Source organism: Prionailurus bengalensis, chromosome B1, assembly GCF_016509475.1.
Source record: "Prionailurus bengalensis isolate Pbe53 chromosome B1, Fcat_Pben_1.1_paternal_pri, whole genome shotgun sequence".
Classification (NCBI taxonomy): Eukaryota; Metazoa; Chordata; class Mammalia; order Carnivora; family Felidae; genus Prionailurus; species Prionailurus bengalensis.
In genome coordinates this window covers 100,341,539-100,364,215 of record NC_057344.1, presented here as the reverse complement: position 1 = coordinate 100,364,215, position 22,677 = coordinate 100,341,539, and the positions used below count along the sequence as shown (strand labels likewise).

Below are 22,677 nucleotides of genomic sequence, written 5' to 3'. Positions count from 1 at the left end.
TATTAAGATTTATCATTCAAATATTAGTAATATAGATTATAAATGTTTTAAGAAGAAATAAATTTAGGTTTTAGAATAAAAATATTGTGTAAGTTTCAGTTCCTTACTTTAAGAATACTAGTCCCAAATAGTTCACATTTTCAGTAACAAAATTTTCCACAATAAAGGGTGTGCATGAGTGTGTGTGTGTGTATGTGTGTATTAGTAAGTCAGCATAATTAAGGGGAAGGATAGTAGGAACTTTAGGAAACTAGATTTCAATACTCCTTTCCTGATTTTTTAAATCACCAATAAAAAGCTTGAGTTGCTTATAACCAAGTTAAAATGTGTTGCAAAGGAAAAAGAAAACAACTTTGGGGATCACTTTAACAAAAAGAAAATACCAAGGGTCCTACAGAATTTAGAAATGTTTTATCATCATTTCTCTTACAAAATGACTGCAGGCTATACTAGCTTGTCACATATACATTTTATTTTAAAAGATCGTATAAAGATAAATTACTATAACCTAGGTCCCATTTGATATATGTTCAAATTTCAATGTAAAGAGCAAATTTCTAGGTTTGATTCCACAGAACAATGCATTTCCTACTCAAAATTTACATAGCAATTGAATATAACTTTTTCATAACTGAAACAATGCTCATTCATTTTCTTCAAATGTTTACTTGAGCATGTCATGTGGTGAATAAGGCACTGAAAAATACAATAGTGAAAAGGACATGATCCATATAGTTATGAATACCAAAAATTTACAGATAATCCTTTCTACAACTCTCTTCTTAAACTTTCAATCCTATAGCAACCACGATCGTTTTTATCACCTCGTCGTACCAACATTTCTTTAGAAATGTCTCTCAAACCCACCTCAGTCTGTAACATCATTTCTCTCACCTGGACTGCCACAATCACTTGTATGTTCTGTATGTTACATGTTTCCAACCACTTCCCCAGAGTTCCTGCTGCAGCCAAAGCAACCTTTTTAGAATATTACTCCAGCCACACTAGCCTTCTTTCAATAACTTTTATTAGATACAATTACACAAGGACCTTTTCATTAGCAGTTTTCTCTGCCAGAAATGTGCTTCTTTTCTCTCTTCATGTAATTAACTCCTCCTTAATCTTTAATTGTAAGCTTGAGAGTCACTTTCCAAAGGTTGAATCCCTATAGTATGCTTTCATTGTATTAAATATTTCTCTTTCGTAGCAGTGTCAAATTTGCAATGTTATACTTACTAATTTAATGCCATTAATTTTTATTTCTTCCTTTATACTGTGAGCATCAAGACACAAGGACTATGTCAGTTTTGCTCATGAATGTACCCCAGGACTTAGCATAGTGCTGTGCCCATAGTAGATCCTAAATGAAGACTTGACATTGTTGTACTCTAGAATGGAAAACAAATAACTTCAATGCAGTATACTCAGTGCTATGATAAAAAAGCAGTAAAATTACTAATGTGGTAGATAAGAAATGACCAACTCAAGACGGGTAGACAGGAAAGGCAGAGAATGGCAGAGAAATATTCAAATATTAGGTGCTCAAGATGAGTTAAGTTTTGAAGAAACAGTTATTCTCCAGGAACTGGGAAAATTTTACAATAAACTGTAATAAAAGGAAAGCAGAGCAATCTTGGTAGCAGGAATATACTAAATTTGGGAAAACAATTTATTGTACCTTATTGTACATATTTCCTCTATCATGAGAACAAAGAAGTTTGATGAAAAACAAGTACTACAGTAATATATATACTATACTATATAATATACTAATGTACTATATAATCATTACCACTTGATAAATAACACACAATGCTGTGGGAGTACACAGAACCTACTTTTGATAGGGATGGGAGTTGGGGGGAGGGAAGCCAAATAAACAAGCTTAGCCAACAGAAAGAGCTAGGGTAAAGACAACACATAAGACAAAAAAAAAAAAAAAAAAAAAAAAAAATCTAGTTAGGCAACAGCACATTTATCTTGAAGAAAAGAAAGACTTGTGAACAAAGTCTGGAAGAGAAGAGTTAGGAAAATGAGTAAATACTGTGTTTTATAAACGTTATGAAATTTGGGCTTGACCTAAGGGTACTAAGGAGTCAACTGAAATATTTTAGACAGGAAATTGATACATTTATATCTCTGTTTAGAAAGATAACTGGCTACATTTGAAGGAAAGCCTGAAGCAGGTAGTAGAAGAAAAGAGTGAGATCGGAGACCACTGCTTATAAAAAACGTTGGGGCAAGGGGAGAAGCAGGGGGACCACTTCTAACTTTAATTCAGTGTTTTATATGCTTTAAGTATTTTACATACCAATTAACTCATTTTATTCTCACATAAACTTAAGATGAGTACTATCATAATACCAATTTCCAGATAAGGAAATCAAGGCACATGAAGATAAGTCATTTATCCAAAGTTAAAGAAAGGAATTCAAGTCCAAGCTGTGACTCCAGAACTTATGTAAGGATGGACCCTTCATCCTGGTTTGCCTAGGACTTCCCAAGTTTTAAGCACGGAGTCCTAGAAACTAGCTGCCCTTCATCCCCACTCCCCACCCCCAGTCCTGGGCAAACCAAGGCAGTCAGTCACATTAGTCTACACTCTCATCTACTAGGGTCTACTGATTATACTTAACAGCAAATATTAAAACAGAGTTGAAGGAAATCTGGTGGGTGAAATTGATGATTTTATTGCTTTTACTTACTCCGGATTGTTTGCTTTTCTTTGCTTAGTTTCTTGGAAACTAAAATAATTGTTTCATACTTTTCTTCTTTTTTTAGTTTTTTTTTAAATGTTTGTTTATTTTTGAGAGAGAGAGCGTGCGCAAATGGGGGAGGGGCAGAAAGAGAGGGGAAGACACAGAATCCGAAGCAGGCTCCAGGCTCTGAGCTATCAACACAGAGCCCAATGCAGGACTGAATCAAACTCACAAACCATGAAATCATGACCTAAGCCAAAGTCCAATGCTTAACTGACTGAGCCACCCAGGTGCCCCTCACACTTTCCTTCTAATAATAATCCCTTAATGTTATGAATTCCCTACTATTTCCAATACCATTTAGTTCAAAATAATTTCCCTTTGATTCCTTCTTTAAATTATAGGTTATTTAGAAGTGGGTTGTACAGCTTTCAAATATCTGGGGATTTCTTAGGTTTTTTATGTTATTGTGTTATCATTATTCAATTCAATTGTGATGAGATAACATACTCTGTATAACTTACGTACCCTTCAATTTATTAAGATTTGTTTTGTGGCCCAGAATATATCTATCTTACTAAATGGTTTATGGGCACTTGAAAAGAAAGTGTACTGTCTGCTATTGTTGGGTAGACTGTTCTACCAATGTCAGGTCAATTTGGTGATAGTATTTTTCAACTGTTCTATGTACTCGCTGATCTGCTGTTTATTTGCTCTATCATTATTGAAAGGGGAGTGTTAAAATATCAGGACATAAATGTGGCTTGTCTATGTGCTCTTGCAATTCTATCAGTTTTTGATATGTTGAAGCTTTGTTATTATAGTAATAAACAATTATTATGATTGTTATATCCTTGAGAAATTGACCCCTATGTCAGTACGAAAGATCCTCTTTTATCCTGGTAATATTCTTTTCTTCAGAATTCACATCACCTGACATTAATGTAGCTATACAAGTCTTTTCTTTTGATCAGGGTTAGCATGGTATGTATTTTCTCATTCTTTTTCATTTAACTATGTGTCTCTTTATATACAAGGTATATTTGTTGTGGCCAACATATAGTTAGATCTCATATTTTTATCAAACTAATTAGGATATTTACCATTTACATTTAATGTGATTATTGATATAGTTCAGTTGAAACCTACCTTGTTCTTATACATATCATTTTGCAACGTGTTAAGCTGCAATGTTTTGCAATGTGTATATCCGTAAGATATATTACTAGGATTACAGTTGCTAGGTTAAGGGCATATCTGTGTTACTTTGGTAGTAACTGACAAAATACTCTCCTTAAAAATTATATAAATATACATTCCCAACAGCTGTGTAAGAATGCCTATTTACTTCTTCCACAGATACATAAAAATGGCACCATTATAGTTTTAATTTACATTTGTTTCTCATGAGCCTATCACATTTACATATGCCTAGGAGTCATATTTCTTTTTTTCTTTAAAAAAGATTATCAATTTTTCTCTTCTTGGTACTCTTTAGGATAGAGAAAATACATTGTTGTTAATTTTTCCACCATTTGTTATTTTTATTTTTGACTTTTTAAGGTTTTTTTAGCATGCAGTTTCTTTTTTTTTATGTACATCAAAATTAATTTTTTTTCTCTTATGACTTTTGAGTTCTATGTCACATTTTTGAAGGGACTTCCCAACGTTCAGCTTAAAAAACATTTCCTCATGTTTTCTTCAAAAGCTTTGAACGTTTAATTTTATTATTTATTTACTTATTTATTTATTTTAATGTTTATTTATTTCTGAGACAGAGAGAGACACAGCATGCACAGGGGAGGGGCAGAGACAGAGGGAGACACAGAATCAGAAGCAGGTTTCAGGCTCCAGCTGCCAGCACAGAGCCCGACGTGGGGCTCGAATCTGCAAACCACGAGATCGTGACCTGAGCCGAAGTTGGTCGTTCAACCAACTGAGCCTCCCAGGCGCCCCTAATTTTATTTTTTAAATCAAATTAATTTTGGCATAAAGACGTGAACTATGGTTCCTAAACATTTTTTTTCCCCACATGGCTCCACAGTTATCCCAAAACTATTTATGAAATTATCTTTCTCCTAGTGATTGGAAATATCTCTTTTCACAGAGTAAGCTTTCATATACATTTTGGGCATGTTTCATCTCCTCCTGTTGTCTCACCATCTCTTCTCCAAGCACTTTTATTTCTGTTTCATGCAATTGTTTAACTCAGGCAATTGCTTATTAATTACATTTTCATTTAAGGCAATATATTTGGCCACAGATTTCTTTTTGTTCCAGGGCAACATTTTTCTGGTGTTTCCTGTGTTCCTTCCTCCTTTTGTTCTTGAGATACATTTTTATATATCTACGACAGCTCTTCAATAAGATTAAGTTCCCTCTGGACCAGCAGTTGCAGGTTAGTGTATCCAAGGTCCAGGCTTGTAAGAATTCTCCTTATGACTCAGAGCTATAAGCATGAAAAATTTCTTTGAGCTTCTACTTCTCCCCAGCCAATTAAGATCAGAAGCTGTGGGGATATATATAAGGCAGGATTTCTCACCACAAACCCCTCCCGGACTACCCCCCAAATGTTTGACTCCTTCTTCCCTGCCTTCTTTGTTCTTCCTTTCTGCCTAATTGGGTCCAGGGGAACTTCCAGCATAAGTCTGTAACCTGTCTCCATGGTTCAAAAAAAGAGCCTCTATACTCTTGATGATATTCAGAGTACACACTTATTTTAAAGAATAAACGTTCTGCCAGTTTTGTCTGCATCTCAATTTGATATTAACTTCCACATTTTATTGAGGTTTGGTTTATAGTTCTCTCATTGTTTTACTTTCTTGTTTTTGTGGATTTTCCATGCCTTACTCAGTCATACTATAAGTCAGAAGCCAATCTATGGCTTTAAAAATGTTGAGATATTTTTTCTAGCCCTGACCTCACCCTAAACTCAAAAGTAAAAATCTCCCAAACTGTCTGCTATCTATCTCTGTGTGTATGCCCCATAGGCGTCTCAAATTTAGTATGTTTAAAGACGTATCCTCTTTCAATTTACCCCCAAAATAAGTTCTTCCCCACCTGACTTCCCCATGTCATTTAATGTATCTCATCATCCCCTAGTTTCTTAGGCCAAAATCTTAGGATCCATTCCTGAATCCTCCCATTTGTTCCAGCCATGTGACTCTCCTTTCGGTTTTGTTTTGTTTTGAAGCCGATTATTTGGTACTCCCTCCTACTAGAATTCCCCCAGGCAAAATTTCTTATCCTTTATGTTTCAACACAAAGTTTAATCCTGAAAGGCACCTTCCGAATCACCATGTCTTAAGAAGCCTTTATCATCACTTACTGCTGTTACTCTAAAGACTCCATCTGACTGTTTTCTTTGTAGCATCTACCCCATTCTCAAATTAACTTATTGTATTATTTGTGTGATGTTGTAAGGCTAAAGTGAAGCTCTTCCAACTCCATACCTCCTCCCCTAGGACGTGGCTCTCTCCTCCTGCCACACTAGCTACTCTTCTTCACAGCTTCCCAACCTTTCAATTTTGAAATATATGTCAATATTTGTATCTTGGATCTTCTTCCATTCACTTTTTATGTAAGTTTATTAATGCCCTGAAACCAAATTTATATACACAGTCAGCACCTCTTTTCTTCATCCAGACTTGTGAGTCTAACTTCTTACTCCACTTCTCTGCTTAGTTGTCTAATCTTGAACATATTAAAACCTAAACTTCAGACCTCTAATCCTCATCTTGCTCCTACCTTAGTCTTCTTCTTTCCAGTAAAAAGCAATCCTATCCTTTCAGTTTCTCAGGCCAAAAATTTTAGAATCATCCTTTAATCCTTTTTTCCTTTTCATACTTCACATCCAATGTGCCACCAGCTAAATCTTAAAAATAATCAACCACTTTACCCAAATCCAAGCACCATTGCCTCTTACCTCCATTACTGCACTGGCCAGGTACTGATTCCCTTGTTTCCACCTTCAACCCAATTCTCAAAAAGTAAACAGTTAAACCAGATGATGTTACTACTCTGTTTGAAAGACCTGATGTCTTCCAATCTACTGAAAGTAAAAATAAATGTGCTTACAATAGCCTCGAAGTGCATACATTGTATGAATCCTATTTCTCTACCTGTCTCCTACACATACTCCTTTGTTCACTCTGTTCTAGCCACACAGGCTCTCCAAAAAAAATCCTGTTTTTTTCTTGGATTATATTAAGCCAACTCCCACCTCAGGACTTTTCACTTAGTACTTCCTCAGTCTGGAAATTCTTGTCAGAAACTTCCTTCACAATATCTTAATCTCCCCCATATAAAATAATAATTCTTCTCCCACAACCTACCCAGTACATCACTACTCTCCTCCTTACTCTAGCTTGATCTTCCATACAGTATTTATTGCCAATAGATATGCTATATATTGTTAACATTTTATTTTCTGCCAGCCACGTACTCCAACCCTCAAAATGTAAGCTCAATAAACACGTTTGACATTTCCATTTTTACTTACTAACATATACCAGTATGGCATCTGGTACATTCCGAGCATCAATATATAATTGATAAATGAATGAATGAATGAATGAATAGACCAATGTAAAAGAACTCAGAAATACATATGTATGTATGTGTATCTCACAGTGGTATTATAGATTAATAGTGAAACACATGCCACTCAACAAATGCCAGTAGAACAACCAGGTAGAGAACGCGTTTTTAAATATTAAGACCCCAAAAAGGTAAAACATAAAGGAAATAACTAAAAAATACTCACTCTTTACATTTCAAAACAAAATTTTCACAGACAAAATGACAAGTGCCAAAGGATCAAAGATGTTTAAAATAGTAAGTCATCATTTCACATTTGCTTTCTAAAACACAAAGAACAATGACAATACAGCACACACATCTATGAGGACAAACTGATACAATGTCAAAGCTTTAGTGCTATCTCACAGAGCTGAAGATGAATATACATACCCTATGATTCCAAATTTCACTTCTAACTATGCAATTTGGAGTTACCCTTTGCTACTTTCCTCCTAGTATATGTCCAAGAGAGTATCCAAGAATGTTCTTAGCAGCACTGTGGTTTTTTGTTTGTTTGCTTGTTTTAGAGAGTGGGGGGGAGGGGAGGGGCACAGGGGAAAAAGAGAGAATCTTAAGCAAGCTTCGAGCTCAGCACAGAGACTATCTTGGAACTCAACCCCAGGACTCTGGGATCGTGATCTGAGCGGAAATCAAGAGTCAGACGCTCAACTGACTGAGCTACCCAGGAGCCCAGCAGTACTGTTTCATAAAAGTTAAAATGCTAAATACATCTTAAATGAGTATCAACATGACAACAACAAGTGAATTATACAGACTGGAATTATATATTATATAGTAGTGAAGATGAATCATATAGAACATGTAACAACACGAACAATGTAAAAAAAAATGTTACACAGAAAACATTACAGAATCTGCTAGCAACACAACACCATTTATATAGAACAGTGGTTTTCAAAGTGTGGTGTGAGGGTCCCTAAGGGTATCCTATACCCTAGAGCATTTCAGAGTCAGAATAAAACTAAGATGTGATTTGCTTTTTCATTGTAGTTCTCTCTCAAGGATAGAGTGGAGTTTTCCAGAGGCTGCATTCAAAAGCAGAGATGATAATCCAATATATTAAGCCTAATATTAAAAAGATTTGAAAAAAAGGTAAAACAATGTTCTTTTAACTTTGTGTACTTTTTGGTTTTTTTTGACAATATTCATTCTGTCATTAAAATGTTACTTATGTTCATATGTAATGAATTTATTATTAAATATTTATTAATACATTATTTTAAAATTTTATTAGTTCAAATTTCAATTTTTTTAAATGTTTATTAATATTTGAGAGAGAGAGAGAGAGGGAGGGAAAGACAGTGCGTGAGCAGACGAGGGACAGAGAGAGCTGGAGACAAAATCTGAAGTAGGCTCCAGGCTGAGCTGTCAGCACAGAGCCCCAAAATGGGGTTTGAACTCAAGAGTTGTGAGATCATGACCTGAGCCGAAGTAGACGCTTAACTGAAATGAGCCACTCAGCTTCCATAAGAGGGGTCATCTTATGGGTGTGAGTAGGTCAAAATTAGCAAGGGATACCAGGGAAGATTCAAATGTAGATTTTTTTTTTAATGTTTAATTATTTATTTTGAGACAGAGAGGGAGTCTGTGCAGGGGGAGGGGCAGATAGGGAGAGAGAATCTCAAGCAGGATCCAGTTCTGTCAGCGCTGAGCCCAACACGGGGCTCGATCTCACAAATTGTGAGATCATTACCTGAGCCGATATCAAGAGTTGTATGCTTAACTGAACCACCCAATGTCCCCTAAGATTTTATTTTTAAGTAATCGCTACACCCAACGTAGAAATTGAACCTACAACCCTGAGATCAAGAGTGGCAGGCTCAACTGAGCCACCCAGGCACCCTTATTTTTTCTTTAAAACAAAACAGTAAATCTAGATTTAAAGTAAATATAGCAAAATAGGTAGGTAGATGCATATTTGTTTTCTTATTTTATTTATTTTCCTGTATAAATGATAAACTTCAGGGATAGGAACAATCATTTTCTCCACAAATTCTTTTTCTGCAACCATTTCTTGTACTTGGTGTCATTAACTTTTATGTTTCAATTCCTGTGAAGTCTATGGTGTGCGAGTTGTTTCTCTCGCTAAAGTAGCAATTAATAAACATCATAACTGAGATTTAAGCTACAAACATTTTTTCTCTTTTCTAATGAATATAAATTTTAAATGATAATCTCAGAAAGATTTATAGGAATTAAACTATGAAACACAGAAGAAACTAGGGATTTATAGAAGATAGGCAAAATGTGACCTCATGATTCACATTATAGAATATAAATCGGATGCCGCTAAAAAGTTTTCCATTTTATAAAAATTAATTTTAGCATGCATTGTAAGAAACAACAAACAAAATTAAAAAATACTGGTTCAAATGGATCTCTGTCATTAATAACTATATAATCTATATGTATAAATCACTCTGCAGAAAAACATGTACTATTTCAAACGGAATGTGGTTAGAGCAACACAAATTATAAATGTGACCAAATTTATGATGTTTTTAAATTAAAACATAGTTATTCCCTCAATTCAAGAAATAGTTACTGTCTTCTATAGTCTATGTTCTGGAGATATAAAGGGAACAAGTCAGGTAGGTAGTCTGCTCATTCCAGTAGGTAGGCAGAAAGTCAAAGTAAACACATGAAGCAAAATAACTTCAGATCATGCTAGACACTGAAAATTAAGAAATAAAGAAAACAAAGTGGGAGGATCTGATTTAAGAAACTGACTGGGTGGGGAGATGTCTCAAAGACTTGATGGAAAGGAAAGGCTGAGGAGGTAATATTAAGGCTGGCACCTAAGTGATACCAGACAAGTAGCCATATAAAAATCTGCTGGCTGGAATGTCACCTATTTCAAAACATGATAAGGGTAATGATGTGGATGCAGAACAATGAGCAAGGATGAAAGTGATACAAGCTGAGGTCAAAGGGTAGGCAAAGACTGGACCATGTAAAGCTTAGATTTTATTCTTAAGGTAGTCAGAAGCCACTGGCAGGTTTTAAGCAGGTAACTAATAAGACCTGATACTTTAACACTTTGTAAAGATAAGAGGGACAATAATAGCAACAGGAAGACCATTTTGGGAGGCGACTGCAGCAAGCTAGGCAAGAAAGAATAGGAGTAGCAGCAATGGGGATGCAGAGAAGCGAAGGTACTTTTATCATTGAAATAAAACAAAAGTAGCTAATGGATTGAGTGTAGTGAATGAGTGAAACTGAGGAACCAATGATGATTCCTAAATTTTTGAAGAAAATTATGGGTTTCGATATGAAATATTATTTCCTTAGTTTTTTTATTGTTAGCAATTTTTACAACAGTGGCATATCATTGGTTCCACATCTCTCTCATCTTCTTGAGCCAAGAAGCTAACCAAGGCGTGTCATTCTCATGGTGATGCTAGAAGCAAAGAGGATAAGCCCAACTACTCGTGCACATTTTAAGCCTCTGTTTGGATCCTGTCTACTGACATCCCACTGGCCAAAGCAAATGACATGGTTGACCCAAACAGAAAAAGGCAGAGAAGTATACTTCTCCTCTAGTAGAAGGACTTCCAATATCATATGGCAAAGACCAAGAATACACGGAGAGATGAAGAACAAAAACAAATAATTCAATCTACCACAGTTTCCATGTATTCAAATCATGAGTCATAACTGTAAAAAGTCAGTAGTTTCTGGAAAGCTCCAAATCGTTCTTCTAGATAGCCACAAGTAACGTATAATTAGTTCTCTTAATTAATACTTATTTTTATTAAGCAATTACATAAGCATTTAAAATCCTATCTTTTTACCAATGATTATACTTAACTATACACATATACAGTAGAAAAAAATAACATTAGAATATTTCTGAGATTAGAATAACATGAAAGACAAATTGATTTAAAATTTAAGACAATTATATAGAGTATGGTCAAAGATAACTAGAACAACTGTAGGGTAAACAGGCAACCAATCAGAATATATTTCAAAGATATATTTTTTAATTTTTTTAATGTTTATTTATTTTTGAGAGAGAGACAGACAGACAGAGTGCAAGTAGGGAAGCGGTGGAGAGAGAGAAAGGGAGACAGAGAATCCAAAGCAGGCTCCAAGTTCCAGGCTCTGTGCTGTCAGGACAGAGCCCAATGCGAGGCTCGAACTCATGGACCGTGAGATCATGACCTGAGCTGAAGTCAGAAGCTTAACAGACTGAGCCACCCAGGCACCCAAAGATATTTTTATTTTTTAATGTAAGCTCTATGCCCAACATGGGGCTCGAACTCACAACCTCGAGATCAAGAGTTGCATGCTCTACCAACTAAGCCAGCCAGGCACCCTTTAAGATATTTTTAATGGCAGAAAAGTATTTACTTATTTTACTTCATAAAATCAAACCACTTTACCATATAGAAAACATCTTATTTCATAATTTTTTTTTAAAAACAGCAAAAATGCTAAAAAAATCTGAAAAAAAAACCTGTAACATAAATAACAAAAAAAATCTATATCCTTATTATATATATGAAGTTCTTACTAAACCCTAAGAAAAGTAAGAATATTCTTACTTCTCATATCTCCTAAAGACTTTAACATTCTCTCATATGCTTAAAATGTTTCTTGAAACAATAAATGAACTTATGTGTTCTAATCAAGTTTTGGAAACACGAAACATACTTTAAAAGAACAAAATGAAATTATCCAGACCTTTCAATAGAGGTAGGCAGAGAAATCTGAATTTGTTGTATAAGTTATCACAGTCCTCAGAAGAAGGACCTAAAGAAAGCACTGTTTTACTATGGTAAAACTGGCCAACTATGAACAAAAGGAATTAGAAGATAGAGAGGCTAAAATTACTTCTAGGAGTAGATAAATAATATTCTAGATTAGGGTAAAAGATTCAAGAAACATTCCAAGAAAAGGATTAAATGCTTTAGAATAAACTAATATAAGAGAAAATAATCAAAGCAAACTCTAGAAACAAGCCTAGGGCAGTGCTTCTTAAACTTCAATGTGCACAGGATTCACTCACTTAGGAAATGGGCTAAAAGGCAGACTGAGATTCAACAGACCTCAGATTCTGCATTTCTAATAACCTCCAAAAGTAATGTTGATAATGTTGATCTTAAGATCACACTTTTAAGCAGAGTCTAGGAAACAAGAATTAAGAAATAACTTAGATAAAGAGTCACTTTTCCCAGATTTCCAAATAATGATCAGGCTTCAGATTATATGCTTTTATCCTGTGTCCTTCCATCTTGGCACTTGTTAAGCCTGCATTTCTACATTTATTTTTGTGATTATTTGTTCAATGTACTTTCCTCTCGCCCCTACCACTTAACTGTTTGGCTTACAACTTTAGCCCTGACACTGACCACTTATCTGACACAGAGCAGGTGCAGAATATGTTTCAGAAATAAATGAGTGAGCCAATGAATAGAAATGCTGAAAGAGATGCTGATTTGAAAAACACAGCAAGGTTAGTGAAGAACACTCCAGTGAAAAGATACATGTTGATCAGGGCGAGGATAAAAGCTGTTGACGCAGATTTGATTGCTATCACATTAGATATGTTGGTGCAGATTCGATTGCTATCATACTAGATATGAACGCTGGTAGCCATGTAAATAAATAAAATTATTGAAGGAATGAATATGTATAAAGAGAGAAGATCTAAGTAAGCTTCCATGGACAAACACCGAGAGAGTACCTAGAGGGAGAGAGACCAAAGAACATAGAGGATTTTGAAAGGAAGAAATTACAGATAATGAAAAAAGTTCTAGAATGTATCATCTAAGGCTAAGATAGAGTGAGCAATGAGTTCAGAAGCTACTCTGCACAAACATCTTTCTGTGAATATACACATATAGAAGTCAGACTTCAGTAAGTTAAGAAATGAGGTGACACATAAGTAGTAGGACTTGTGTACACAAATTAGAGATAATATGAAGATCTGGTAGGAAATAAAAAAAATACACTTTTTGTCAGAGTACTAGGAAACACGTTTGTGTTTGAAAATGCCAGTAGCAGCTAGGCTGGCACATATGAACAGGTAAAGTGGTCGTGGAATAGAATAACAGAGTTGGGGGGATGAATCAAATTAGGGCATGTAGGCCCCAGCTGAAGACAGCAGCTAACATGGCTCCACGAGATTACTGATTCAAGAGAATGAGAACCTAATTTTGTCAAAATTTCCACTTTTTTTCCGAGAAAAACCAGAAATCTGGATGTGTGTATGAAATTTCCTGAATTGGGTAAAAGTATTCAACCTGTAGGGAATAACTTTACTCTCTCTGGTCTAAAACAAAACAAAACAAAACAAAACAAAACAAAACACAACACAGAGTTACTAAGTAAATGGGAGAATGGCCAAGCAGAACTAAAAATGTGACTGAAATTAAATAACATAAATATGGAGGAGTATGTTATGCCATTATAGCATAAGTGATTAAAGGTTGAGGAACGGTTCAGCAAATTTTATGGAGGAGCAACAGGAACCAAAGGAAGCAGCACTTAGATATGAAGCATAAAAAAGAACCCATCAAGGGTAGAAACAAAAGGTTTTAGGAAGGGAAAGTGGGAGGTCCTGAATGAATGGAAGTCCATCTTAAGGTAAAAATAACATGGTCAAAAGTTGGAAACAACAATTTGGTGAAAAATGACTATGTTAGACTAAAAGAAATGTAGAATTTTGATTTTGAAAATTACATTAATTCATTTATTTCATTTAAAATGTGAACTGCAAAGACACTTTACAAGATCTTTTAATCTGGTAATATTGAAGAATGGATAATGATGGCTATCTTAAATAGTACTAGTTATACCAGACAGACGATGGAAAGGGAATATTTTGCCTTGAAAATACCCCACAAAGGAGGGTAAAAAGGAAGCACACGTTCCAATCTCATTCTGTTCTTAGTCCCTTTGTTGAGTAAGCCAAAAATACTTGCAGCCAGTTGAGACAGAAGATAGACATCTGGCCACTTAAAACTATCTGGACCAATGCCATATTCATACATGCTAAAGAGTACACACGGGAGGTTAATAAATTAATAATCACTATACCAGTCTGGTCTACACTGAAAACTGACCTAAACGATAAAACATTTCAATTCCCTTCCTTATGCAAGAGCTTCAGCTATCCTTCAATTAGGTTCAAACATATTCTAGATAGGTAAGTGGCTTTATTCCCTCATTCAAATGATAATCATTTAGCACTTACTACATGCAAAGTGCTGTTCAAAGCACTATGGTAAATATAAAAAATTAATCAGTCATGAATAACGTCATGAAGAAGCATATGCCTAATAGAAGAGATAACAGAAGATATATGCATAAATAACTAAAGAAGCTAAAAATCTAAAGAGATACAACTGAAAAACTATAAATGTTCAAAGAGAAGGAAATAAAAAAATCAGAAAGAAGATTCAATCACTTGAGGGTTCCTATTTGACATAAAACACAAATGTCGGTTTGGTCTTCCAGTTTCCGATTCTTTTCTTTTTTTTATTTTTTTTTAAAATTTTTTTTTCAACATTTTTTATTTATTTTTGGGACAGAGAGAGACAGAGCATGAACGGGGGAGGGGCAGAGAGAGAGGGAGACACAGAATCGGAAACAGGCTCCAGGCTCTGAGCCATCAGCCCAGAGCCTGACGCGGGGCTCGAACTCACAGACCGCGAGATCGTGACCTGGCTGAAGTCGGACGCTTAACCGACTGCGCCACCCAGGCACCCCCCGATTCTTTTCTTAACAAGCTACTCTCACTTAACGAGCCTTTCACTACCAACACAACTTTTTTTTGGCTAACCTCTCAAAGTTTAGAGTCAGTTACCTAATTCTTCATCACAATTTTATTCCACTTACACATTACAAAGAACAAAATCTTTTTACTCAAATCTGGAAAATTGACATCACACATAGAAAACTAATAACCTGGTCTGGCAGATTTTTAACTAGAAATAAAAATTAGAGAATAGTGTCTACCAGAAGCAAAAATTTGTATTTCCCAGTTCCACATCCATTTAAATCTCCAAGAAGATCCATGGGTGCAATAACTATGATAGTAAGATTCAGAAAGGAGTTTCTAGTTGAATGAAATAATCATGTTCAGTTGTGCTTCTAAACCAGTCACAAGATCTGAAACTACTCCACTCCTTCTCACTTTCCCTAAACTTAGATGCCTTCATACTTCTGTCAAAAGTAACTGGGATTTGGCTTACATTTATATGACTACCAGGAAACTCTAACACAAACTCTAGAAAATACACAAAATATACAAAGTTTTGCAATAAGAGTGTGAAGGGAAAGGCAGAAGGAAAGAAATCAGACTTCGGTTTTCAGGTAAAAATGTTAATTGTCATCAATGAGACCATCTTAGTTCCACCAACAGAAATGAGAAAAAAAAAAATCTAAACAGTAACAATAGCTTTGCACTTTAACTAATCAAGATAGAAAAATGGAAAAGGGAAAAAAAGAAATTAATAGGTCTTCATTCATCATTCCCTTTAGCAGATCATATAATTCCTTACACTAGTCTTAAAACATTTATATGTTGCATGAGCACTGTAACAGGCATTTATCCCAAATATTATTTCTCTTTATAGAAATAAGATAAATATTATAATAAGAATTTAAGCTCCATGAAGGCAGGGTATTTTGTCTGTTCAACTCACTGATTTATCTACAACTGAACTGAACACACAGAAGGTTCTCAATAAATATCTCCAGCTCAACTGTGTTTAAAACACAAAAGGCTCTCAAATATTTGCTGTAAGAATTAATGAAAGTCAGAATAAATTTTGTGACTACTATGTCTAAGAATTGTGGTATCATGTCAGAGGGGAAAGAAAGTAGCAGCATTTAACTAGATTAAAATGACATTCCTCTCATTTTTCTTATCATAGAGAAAAAGTGATTTCAATACACCAGCAATTAACAAGTTACCACGTAGGTATATGATTTCATGTAAGAAGTTTTTTTTTGTGGCACTACGTATTCTATCTAGTATCATTAAACATAAAAACTAGGTAAATAATTAGGAAGTAAAACTGAAGAAAAGTTTATAAAATGCATTCATTACGGAATCACTTCTCTGCAATTTCCCCAACTTTGTTCATCTGTCAAGAACTAAGATTTCTCTTTATCAATTTTCTATTACTATTAAATTGTTTTACAAATGAATATATGAAACCATTAATATTATCAAGTGTTAGATAGATGTTAAAAAAGTAATAAAGTGGGTTTTGAATTTTTTTCAAAAGCAAAAAAAGATTTTACTTCTCTTTGTTTATATTTCATCTCCTATCATATCACTTTGATCTCTGTCTCTCTCAAAATAGTATAACTTCTTGAAAGCAATGATTATCTACCTGTTGAATTACATTTCTCCCTGCCTACACAAAATAGATTCCTATTAAAATTCTCTGAGGCCTTATTTAACAAAAATCAATCACAAATAGAACCTACTGTAATAGAACCTACAATAAAATCTTGTCTATCCAAAAGTAAAGGCTTAGATTATCTAATGCCATAGACGATGCAAAAATATTTCTCTTTAACTGTATTGTATTCTCATACTTGCATTTGACTATGGTTATATGAAAGCTTCAGAGTCTTAGAGGAAATGTACTCTATGAATTATCAGAAACAGTTGTTACAGTATCAGAGTTACCTAATTTATTTAATGATTAACTACTTTAATGATGAAGAAAGAAAGTAACCCAGGCTTTTGAAAGATCCAGAAGGAGATTAAGATCACCAAAATGGTCCAAAAAGAAAGGCTGTGCTTCCTCTACCAAAGTACAGCCTGGGAATACAAAGTGGTTAGCTCTTTCTGTCAATCAGAAAATCAGCACCGGTGTAGTTTTCACATATAGCTCTAATTGCTTCTCATTTCTCTTCAATTATTTGATAACTAAAATTTACACAGGAAAAAAAAAAAAACAAAAACAGGACCATCTCAGTAAACGGACCTTTTTCAGGAAAACCTATGATACCATACAGAAAGGTCTGCTCAAGATCAGAATATAGCAAAAATGTACAATTAGACATGATTTTAAATATTTAAAGGCATTAGAAATTTACATATAAATTTCAATAAAATAAAATGTATAATTACCGAATTTAGTCGGACTAAGTTTAACGTAGTTAGCTAAGCTCTTTGAAACTGATTTTCTAAGGTGTTAAATCCAAGTAACTTCTAAGAAATGAAATTATAAGAAATGAAAATTCAGCTCTTCAACTAGTGACAGTATCTTCAGAAAAAGTAGGAAGTCAATAGGAAAAGAGCCGCTTATACCCAGAGACTTCTAAGTCTCTTAAAAGGTAAAGTTTTACATATTGAAGACTACGTTATTGAATAAACACATTCCATATTTAAAACCGTCCACTGAAGCCAGTATCTCCTATTTGTGCACCAGTTATCACCTAACGGATTTCCTTCTTATTTAAAAATGACTGAATAGTTTTAACCCTGATGTTGGTGGCTAAGAGCAAAAGATAAGAGATTTGCCCTGAATTTTACTGGACTGCACTTAAACATTTAAAAATCTGCAAGAATAGCACACCTCTCAAAGATGCATCTCTTTGGCTGACTTTTTTTTTTTTTTTATGTTTTTATTTATTTCTCTTTGGCTGACTTTAATATACCCCTCCCACATTTGAATTCCATACCACTATCCATAAAGATCATTCCAGACTACTACTCTGTCACTTATATGGGCAATCTGAAAACTCCACTCAAATCACAACTGTGACACACACCCCTGTCCTCCACAAATTCTAATCTACTCTCCCCCTCTAGTCCTTCAAAGAATTTCTATGATTACAAACCTGTATACATGCACACATTCTTCAAATCCCAGCTCTGCCTGCCACATACAAGACTGTAACCTTGGACAAGTTACAAAGCTTTCTGTGTCTCAGTTTCCTCATCCATGAAATGGGAATAATAACAGTACCTACCTCATAGGATTGCAATGAAAATGAAATAAGTTAATATTCGTAAATCTTTTAGAACACTGACACATAGCGTTTGCTATTATTGTTAATATTTTCAACACCACTTAAAACTTATGTTTTTCATACCATTAAATCTGAAGACATCATAAAAACAAATATCACTCATTTCACAGCAATTCAAATCCTACTCAAAAGACTCCTAGAGACACACAGAGAGACAGACACATACAGCCACATATACACACACGTATGCTAACTTCCATCGCACAGTATACCTACATCTTTGGGGAACAAACTTCCACCTGCTAAGAGCTACTTACTGTGTAGAAATAAAAGTATACACAAAATGAGTAATTCAAGAAGCAGTGAGTCAATAGCAACCACAAAAATAACAATCTGCCTGCTTCTTTTAACAAGCAGAGGGTTGATAGGCAAAAAATTATTTTCAAGGGATGTCTTCTTGAATACACTTTGAATCTGCAACAACTCTGAAAAGCAACTTACTCCCCTCCTAGACCACTCCATTTACCAAAGGAAAAATGCTTAATTGAGGTTAGAAAAAAAGTTGTTTTTCATATCACTCACTAAAAGTAGTAAAATTATGCCAGATTTTCATTATTTTATAAATATCACATATTTAAAAGTACTACTTAACTTTTTGTTTACTCGATAGGGGAATAAATCCCAAACATAGATTTTCTTCAGATTCTCAATGGCCAATGATCTCTTTCAAAAATAACTTGAAGAAAGACTACTATAAGCAAAAAAGATTAGATTCTACGCTGAGAGTTCCTCTAAATTCAGCACCATTTATAACATGCCTTCCCTGAAAATGCAGCCTATTTTCCAAGCAGCTAAATGGTTTTTTCTACCATAAGAAATATCCCTTACCAATTATAGATAATACTAGAAAAATAAATAAGTAAATAAGCAATTGTCCTAAATTTGAAATAAAAATTAAGTTTCTGTTTCATATTCTGTTATTGAAGAAGTAAAACAAAAGACATACTTTTAATTCATATCCTGTGCAACATTCAAAGCTTAAATTTTGTTTTCGATACTCAAAGTAACACGTGTATTTACAACTACGGATTATCCCCAAATGCACAGTAGTACAGGTACCCCACAAAATTTAAACAGACAAAAAACTAAAACAAACAAAAAACCTAGAAAACACGTTAATTTTTGCTTAGAAACCAGAATCATGGCATTCTTATTGTTACCTTTTAAATGCTTCAGCTGGGTTCCTTTCACATTCTCCAGGCTGTAACAGGCTTTGGACTGCTGGATCCCTTAGCTTATCCTCATATCCTTGGAGTAGTCCACTGCGGCAGATCTGGGCAACTAGACCTCTAATAAACCCTCCAACACACAAAGTATCAGAGTCCTGGGCTTTGCAGAAATGAAAGGCCAAAGCCTGGCGATGTAAACCTCTCTGCAAGCTCGTAGGTGAACTTGGCCACAACAGCTCAGTACATAGGGCTGTCTTGCCACTGCCAGGCCCTCCTACCAACAACACACCCCAGGCAGCTCCTTTTCCAGAGACAACACTAGCATTATTCCCAGAATTCATTACAAGGGATGGTGTGTTGACAGCACTATTGCAGCAGTTAGTTTTCTCCTGGAGGCAATGCTGAAGCTTGTGGAAAACCCACTCCCTACAGTAAAACTGCTTCCCCTGCAGTAAACTCGTTTGAGCCATTTTGCAGACTTTCTCTTCCCAAGGATTAGTCATAATAGGTTTCTTATCTTCAACATTTGCTAGATCCTGGATACGTCAACACAGGTCTTTACATCCATTAGGACATAACTTGCATATTAAGTTGACTCTGAATGATACAGTAACCAGTTACAGTAAAACTCAACAGCCAGAGATGCCATTTGCCAATCGAATGTGCATGACTTTATTTAGCTCTTTACTCTTGATTATCAGCAGAAAATATATTAGTTTAATTGTTGAACTGGTGGAAAATTGCCTGGTTCCAAAGCGTGGCAATACTTTTCCTAAATCTTGATGGGTCACATAACTCCATGGTTATATCTGGAGTTTATGTGATTGTGGATGTTTCAAGTGTGCAGATGAGACAATACATCTGGAAAACTAAAGATAATGCCCAATCTTTCAATGTGTACAAAATGCTTCTCCAGATTCCAAGTGTTAATTCTGTATCTGAAAATTAGATGCAGAAAAGATGTCCATTACAGTAAATGCCATCAAAGCGATCCCACTTATACAGTTGATAGGTAGCTCTGTATTTCTTGTTGAAGGATAATCACTCAAAGTACTAGACCTTGCCATTTTCAGGCATCTGGGCAACTGCCAGGGAGGGAACTGTTTTAGATTAGGGTCTTTTATGTGGCAGAAAGGACAGGCCACTGTTAATACATCCTTAATCCAAAGTATTGATAAAATGCCATTTTGTTGGAGCGTTGATTCTTAATGAACCTGCTCACAGGTTCCTAGCTTTAAGATATCTGGGAAATCAACAATTTCTACAAGTAACTAAAATAAAACAAAAATATCTTAGTGCATAATATTATATGTTAAGAGCTTACTTACTTAAAAGCTTACAAAAGGATATAATTTGTCAGTTAAAATAATCTCAAAAACCCATATACTTTAAGAAAATCCATATACTTCATCTTTGGCACTTTAAAAAAGTTGGACAATTACCCCCAGAATCATAATTCCACTTTCCTTTCTGTATTTTACTTTCTCTACGGTTATGCTTCCCAAGCAGCTACATTTTAATCCAGTTACCCTGGATTTTTAAAAAAGGCTTTATGCACACACAGTAACATCCTTAACTCTAGCCAAAAAGGTCTTTCCGACAAGCTTGGTAGAACAGCGCCAGTTAAAGGAAGCTCTATTAAATTGCACAGTCCAGCCAGTCAAGGGCTCTGTTTACTCGACTAGTCACACTTCTTTGTTGATAGTTTGCAGAATCTAGGGGATGATTACTATGGTTGCGGCTGGATGGGAATGGGTTAAAAAAAAATAGAGGGGGAGGATGGGAATAATCTTAACACGAATGATAAAGCCAAATACAAGTACAACGTGAATCCTTCCTTCCTCTGCGCCAAAGATAAATGTTTCGGATGGGGGTGAGGAATGGAATCTACTACTGTGGCCGGAGAAAAGGCTGCCGGGGAGAATTCCTTCCGAGACAGAAAAGGAATAAGGAGTAGAATGCTTCAGGGCTGGTGGGTGTTTGCCTACAGTTCCGGCCTCTAGTTTCAGCTGATAGACAAAAGGAACTCCGGGATTCCCAGAGACGGGAACCACCTTCGGTTTGAGCAGCCTCAAGGAGCCACAGGGGGGCCACCTCGGAGAGGCCACGGACGGAGGTGCAGCCTCTACACCGAGGTCTTCCCTTCCAGAAGGCTGGGAACGCCCCAACACCCCGCCCCGCCCCGAGATTTTGGGGTGTGTCTTTTGGAGGGGGAGGGGGTGCCCGACGCCCTTGCCAATCCCAGATGAGGGGTCGCCTTCCAGTCGGCGCCCAGTTCTGCGCCCCCACCCCTCGCGCCGTTCCCGCCCCCACCGGACCCACGGCGGAACGAAGGGGACGGAGACTGCAAAGGGTGGGTGGGTGAGTCAGCCTCGAGCCCAGCCACAGCCCCCGAGCTTCCGACCTGAGAAGGGGCCTCGCTTCTACCGCCGATGCCGCCCCTCGGTTACCTCGGCCCCAGCCGCCGCCGTGGCCGCCGCCGCCGCCGCTGCGGACTCTAAGCCTCAGACACTTGCTCCTCTGAGAATCCGCGGCCGCCAGCGCTCTCGGGACTCCAACTGCAGCCTCCTCCTCCTCCCGGCCTGGGGCACGCTCTCAGCTCCGGATCCTCCTGTTGGCCCCCGGCAACTGCCAGTTCCAGCTGCCCCAGCAGCCTCGGTCGTGCTCCTCCCAACCCCCACCAGCCAACCGCCGCCGCCGCCGCCGTCAGGGCAGTGACTGTCTCAGGCAGCCCGGGACTCGGCCGGCTCCGCCCCGCCCCACTCCGTGGCCCCGCCCTCCAGCCCAGGCCCCGCCCCCACCCGACCGCTCGGCCTTTCTTCGCCCGCCGGCTCCTCCCCTTACTCCTCTCCTCCCCCTGCGCTCCGGCCCGTCGCCGCCGGTGCCTGGGCGTGTGCGGGCGCCTGGACCCGCTGCCCGCCTCTCGGGGGAACCTTTCTGGGGGTGGCTTTCGGGCCCCGCCTTTGTGGGGGGAGGAGAAAGGGGCGGGGGCTGCGTTCTCACGTCCCCGAGCTCACGCGAGTCGCTGCCCCCACCCACCCCGTCACCACTCGGCCCCGAGCCTTTCTTTGTCTTTCAGGCCGAGGACTCGCTGGCTTTGGGGGCCATATCCGCTCCTACGAAGGGCAGTTGAGCTGGGAGAGTTGCCCCTTGCCGCCTTCTTAACCCCCTTGTTCCAAAGACCACTCCAGACCCGTCCT

General features: G+C 36.9%; 1 protein-coding gene across 2 annotated transcripts in view; it reads right to left on the bottom strand.

Annotated features, from left to right (window-relative positions):
- The window catches only part of ANKRD50 (ankyrin repeat domain 50), a 32,668-nt gene extending 10,430 nt beyond the window's left edge, over positions 1 to 22,238 (bottom strand). The window contains exons 1-2 of one of the 2 annotated variants that reach the window (XM_043568893.1): positions 21,928 to 22,238; positions 19,469 to 20,415 (exon numbers count right to left, since the gene is read on the bottom strand). In XM_043568893.1, coding sequence (XP_043424828.1) covers positions 19,469 to 19,980 — 512 coding nt within the window. In that variant the 5' untranslated portion in view covers positions 19,981 to 20,415; positions 21,928 to 22,238. Of the gene's footprint in view, positions 1 to 1,236; positions 1,767 to 19,468; positions 20,416 to 21,927 lie in introns of those variants that run through there. The other variant, XM_043568903.1, reaches the window with a different exon arrangement.
- Between the last annotated feature and the right edge of the window lie 439 nt (positions 22,239 to 22,677).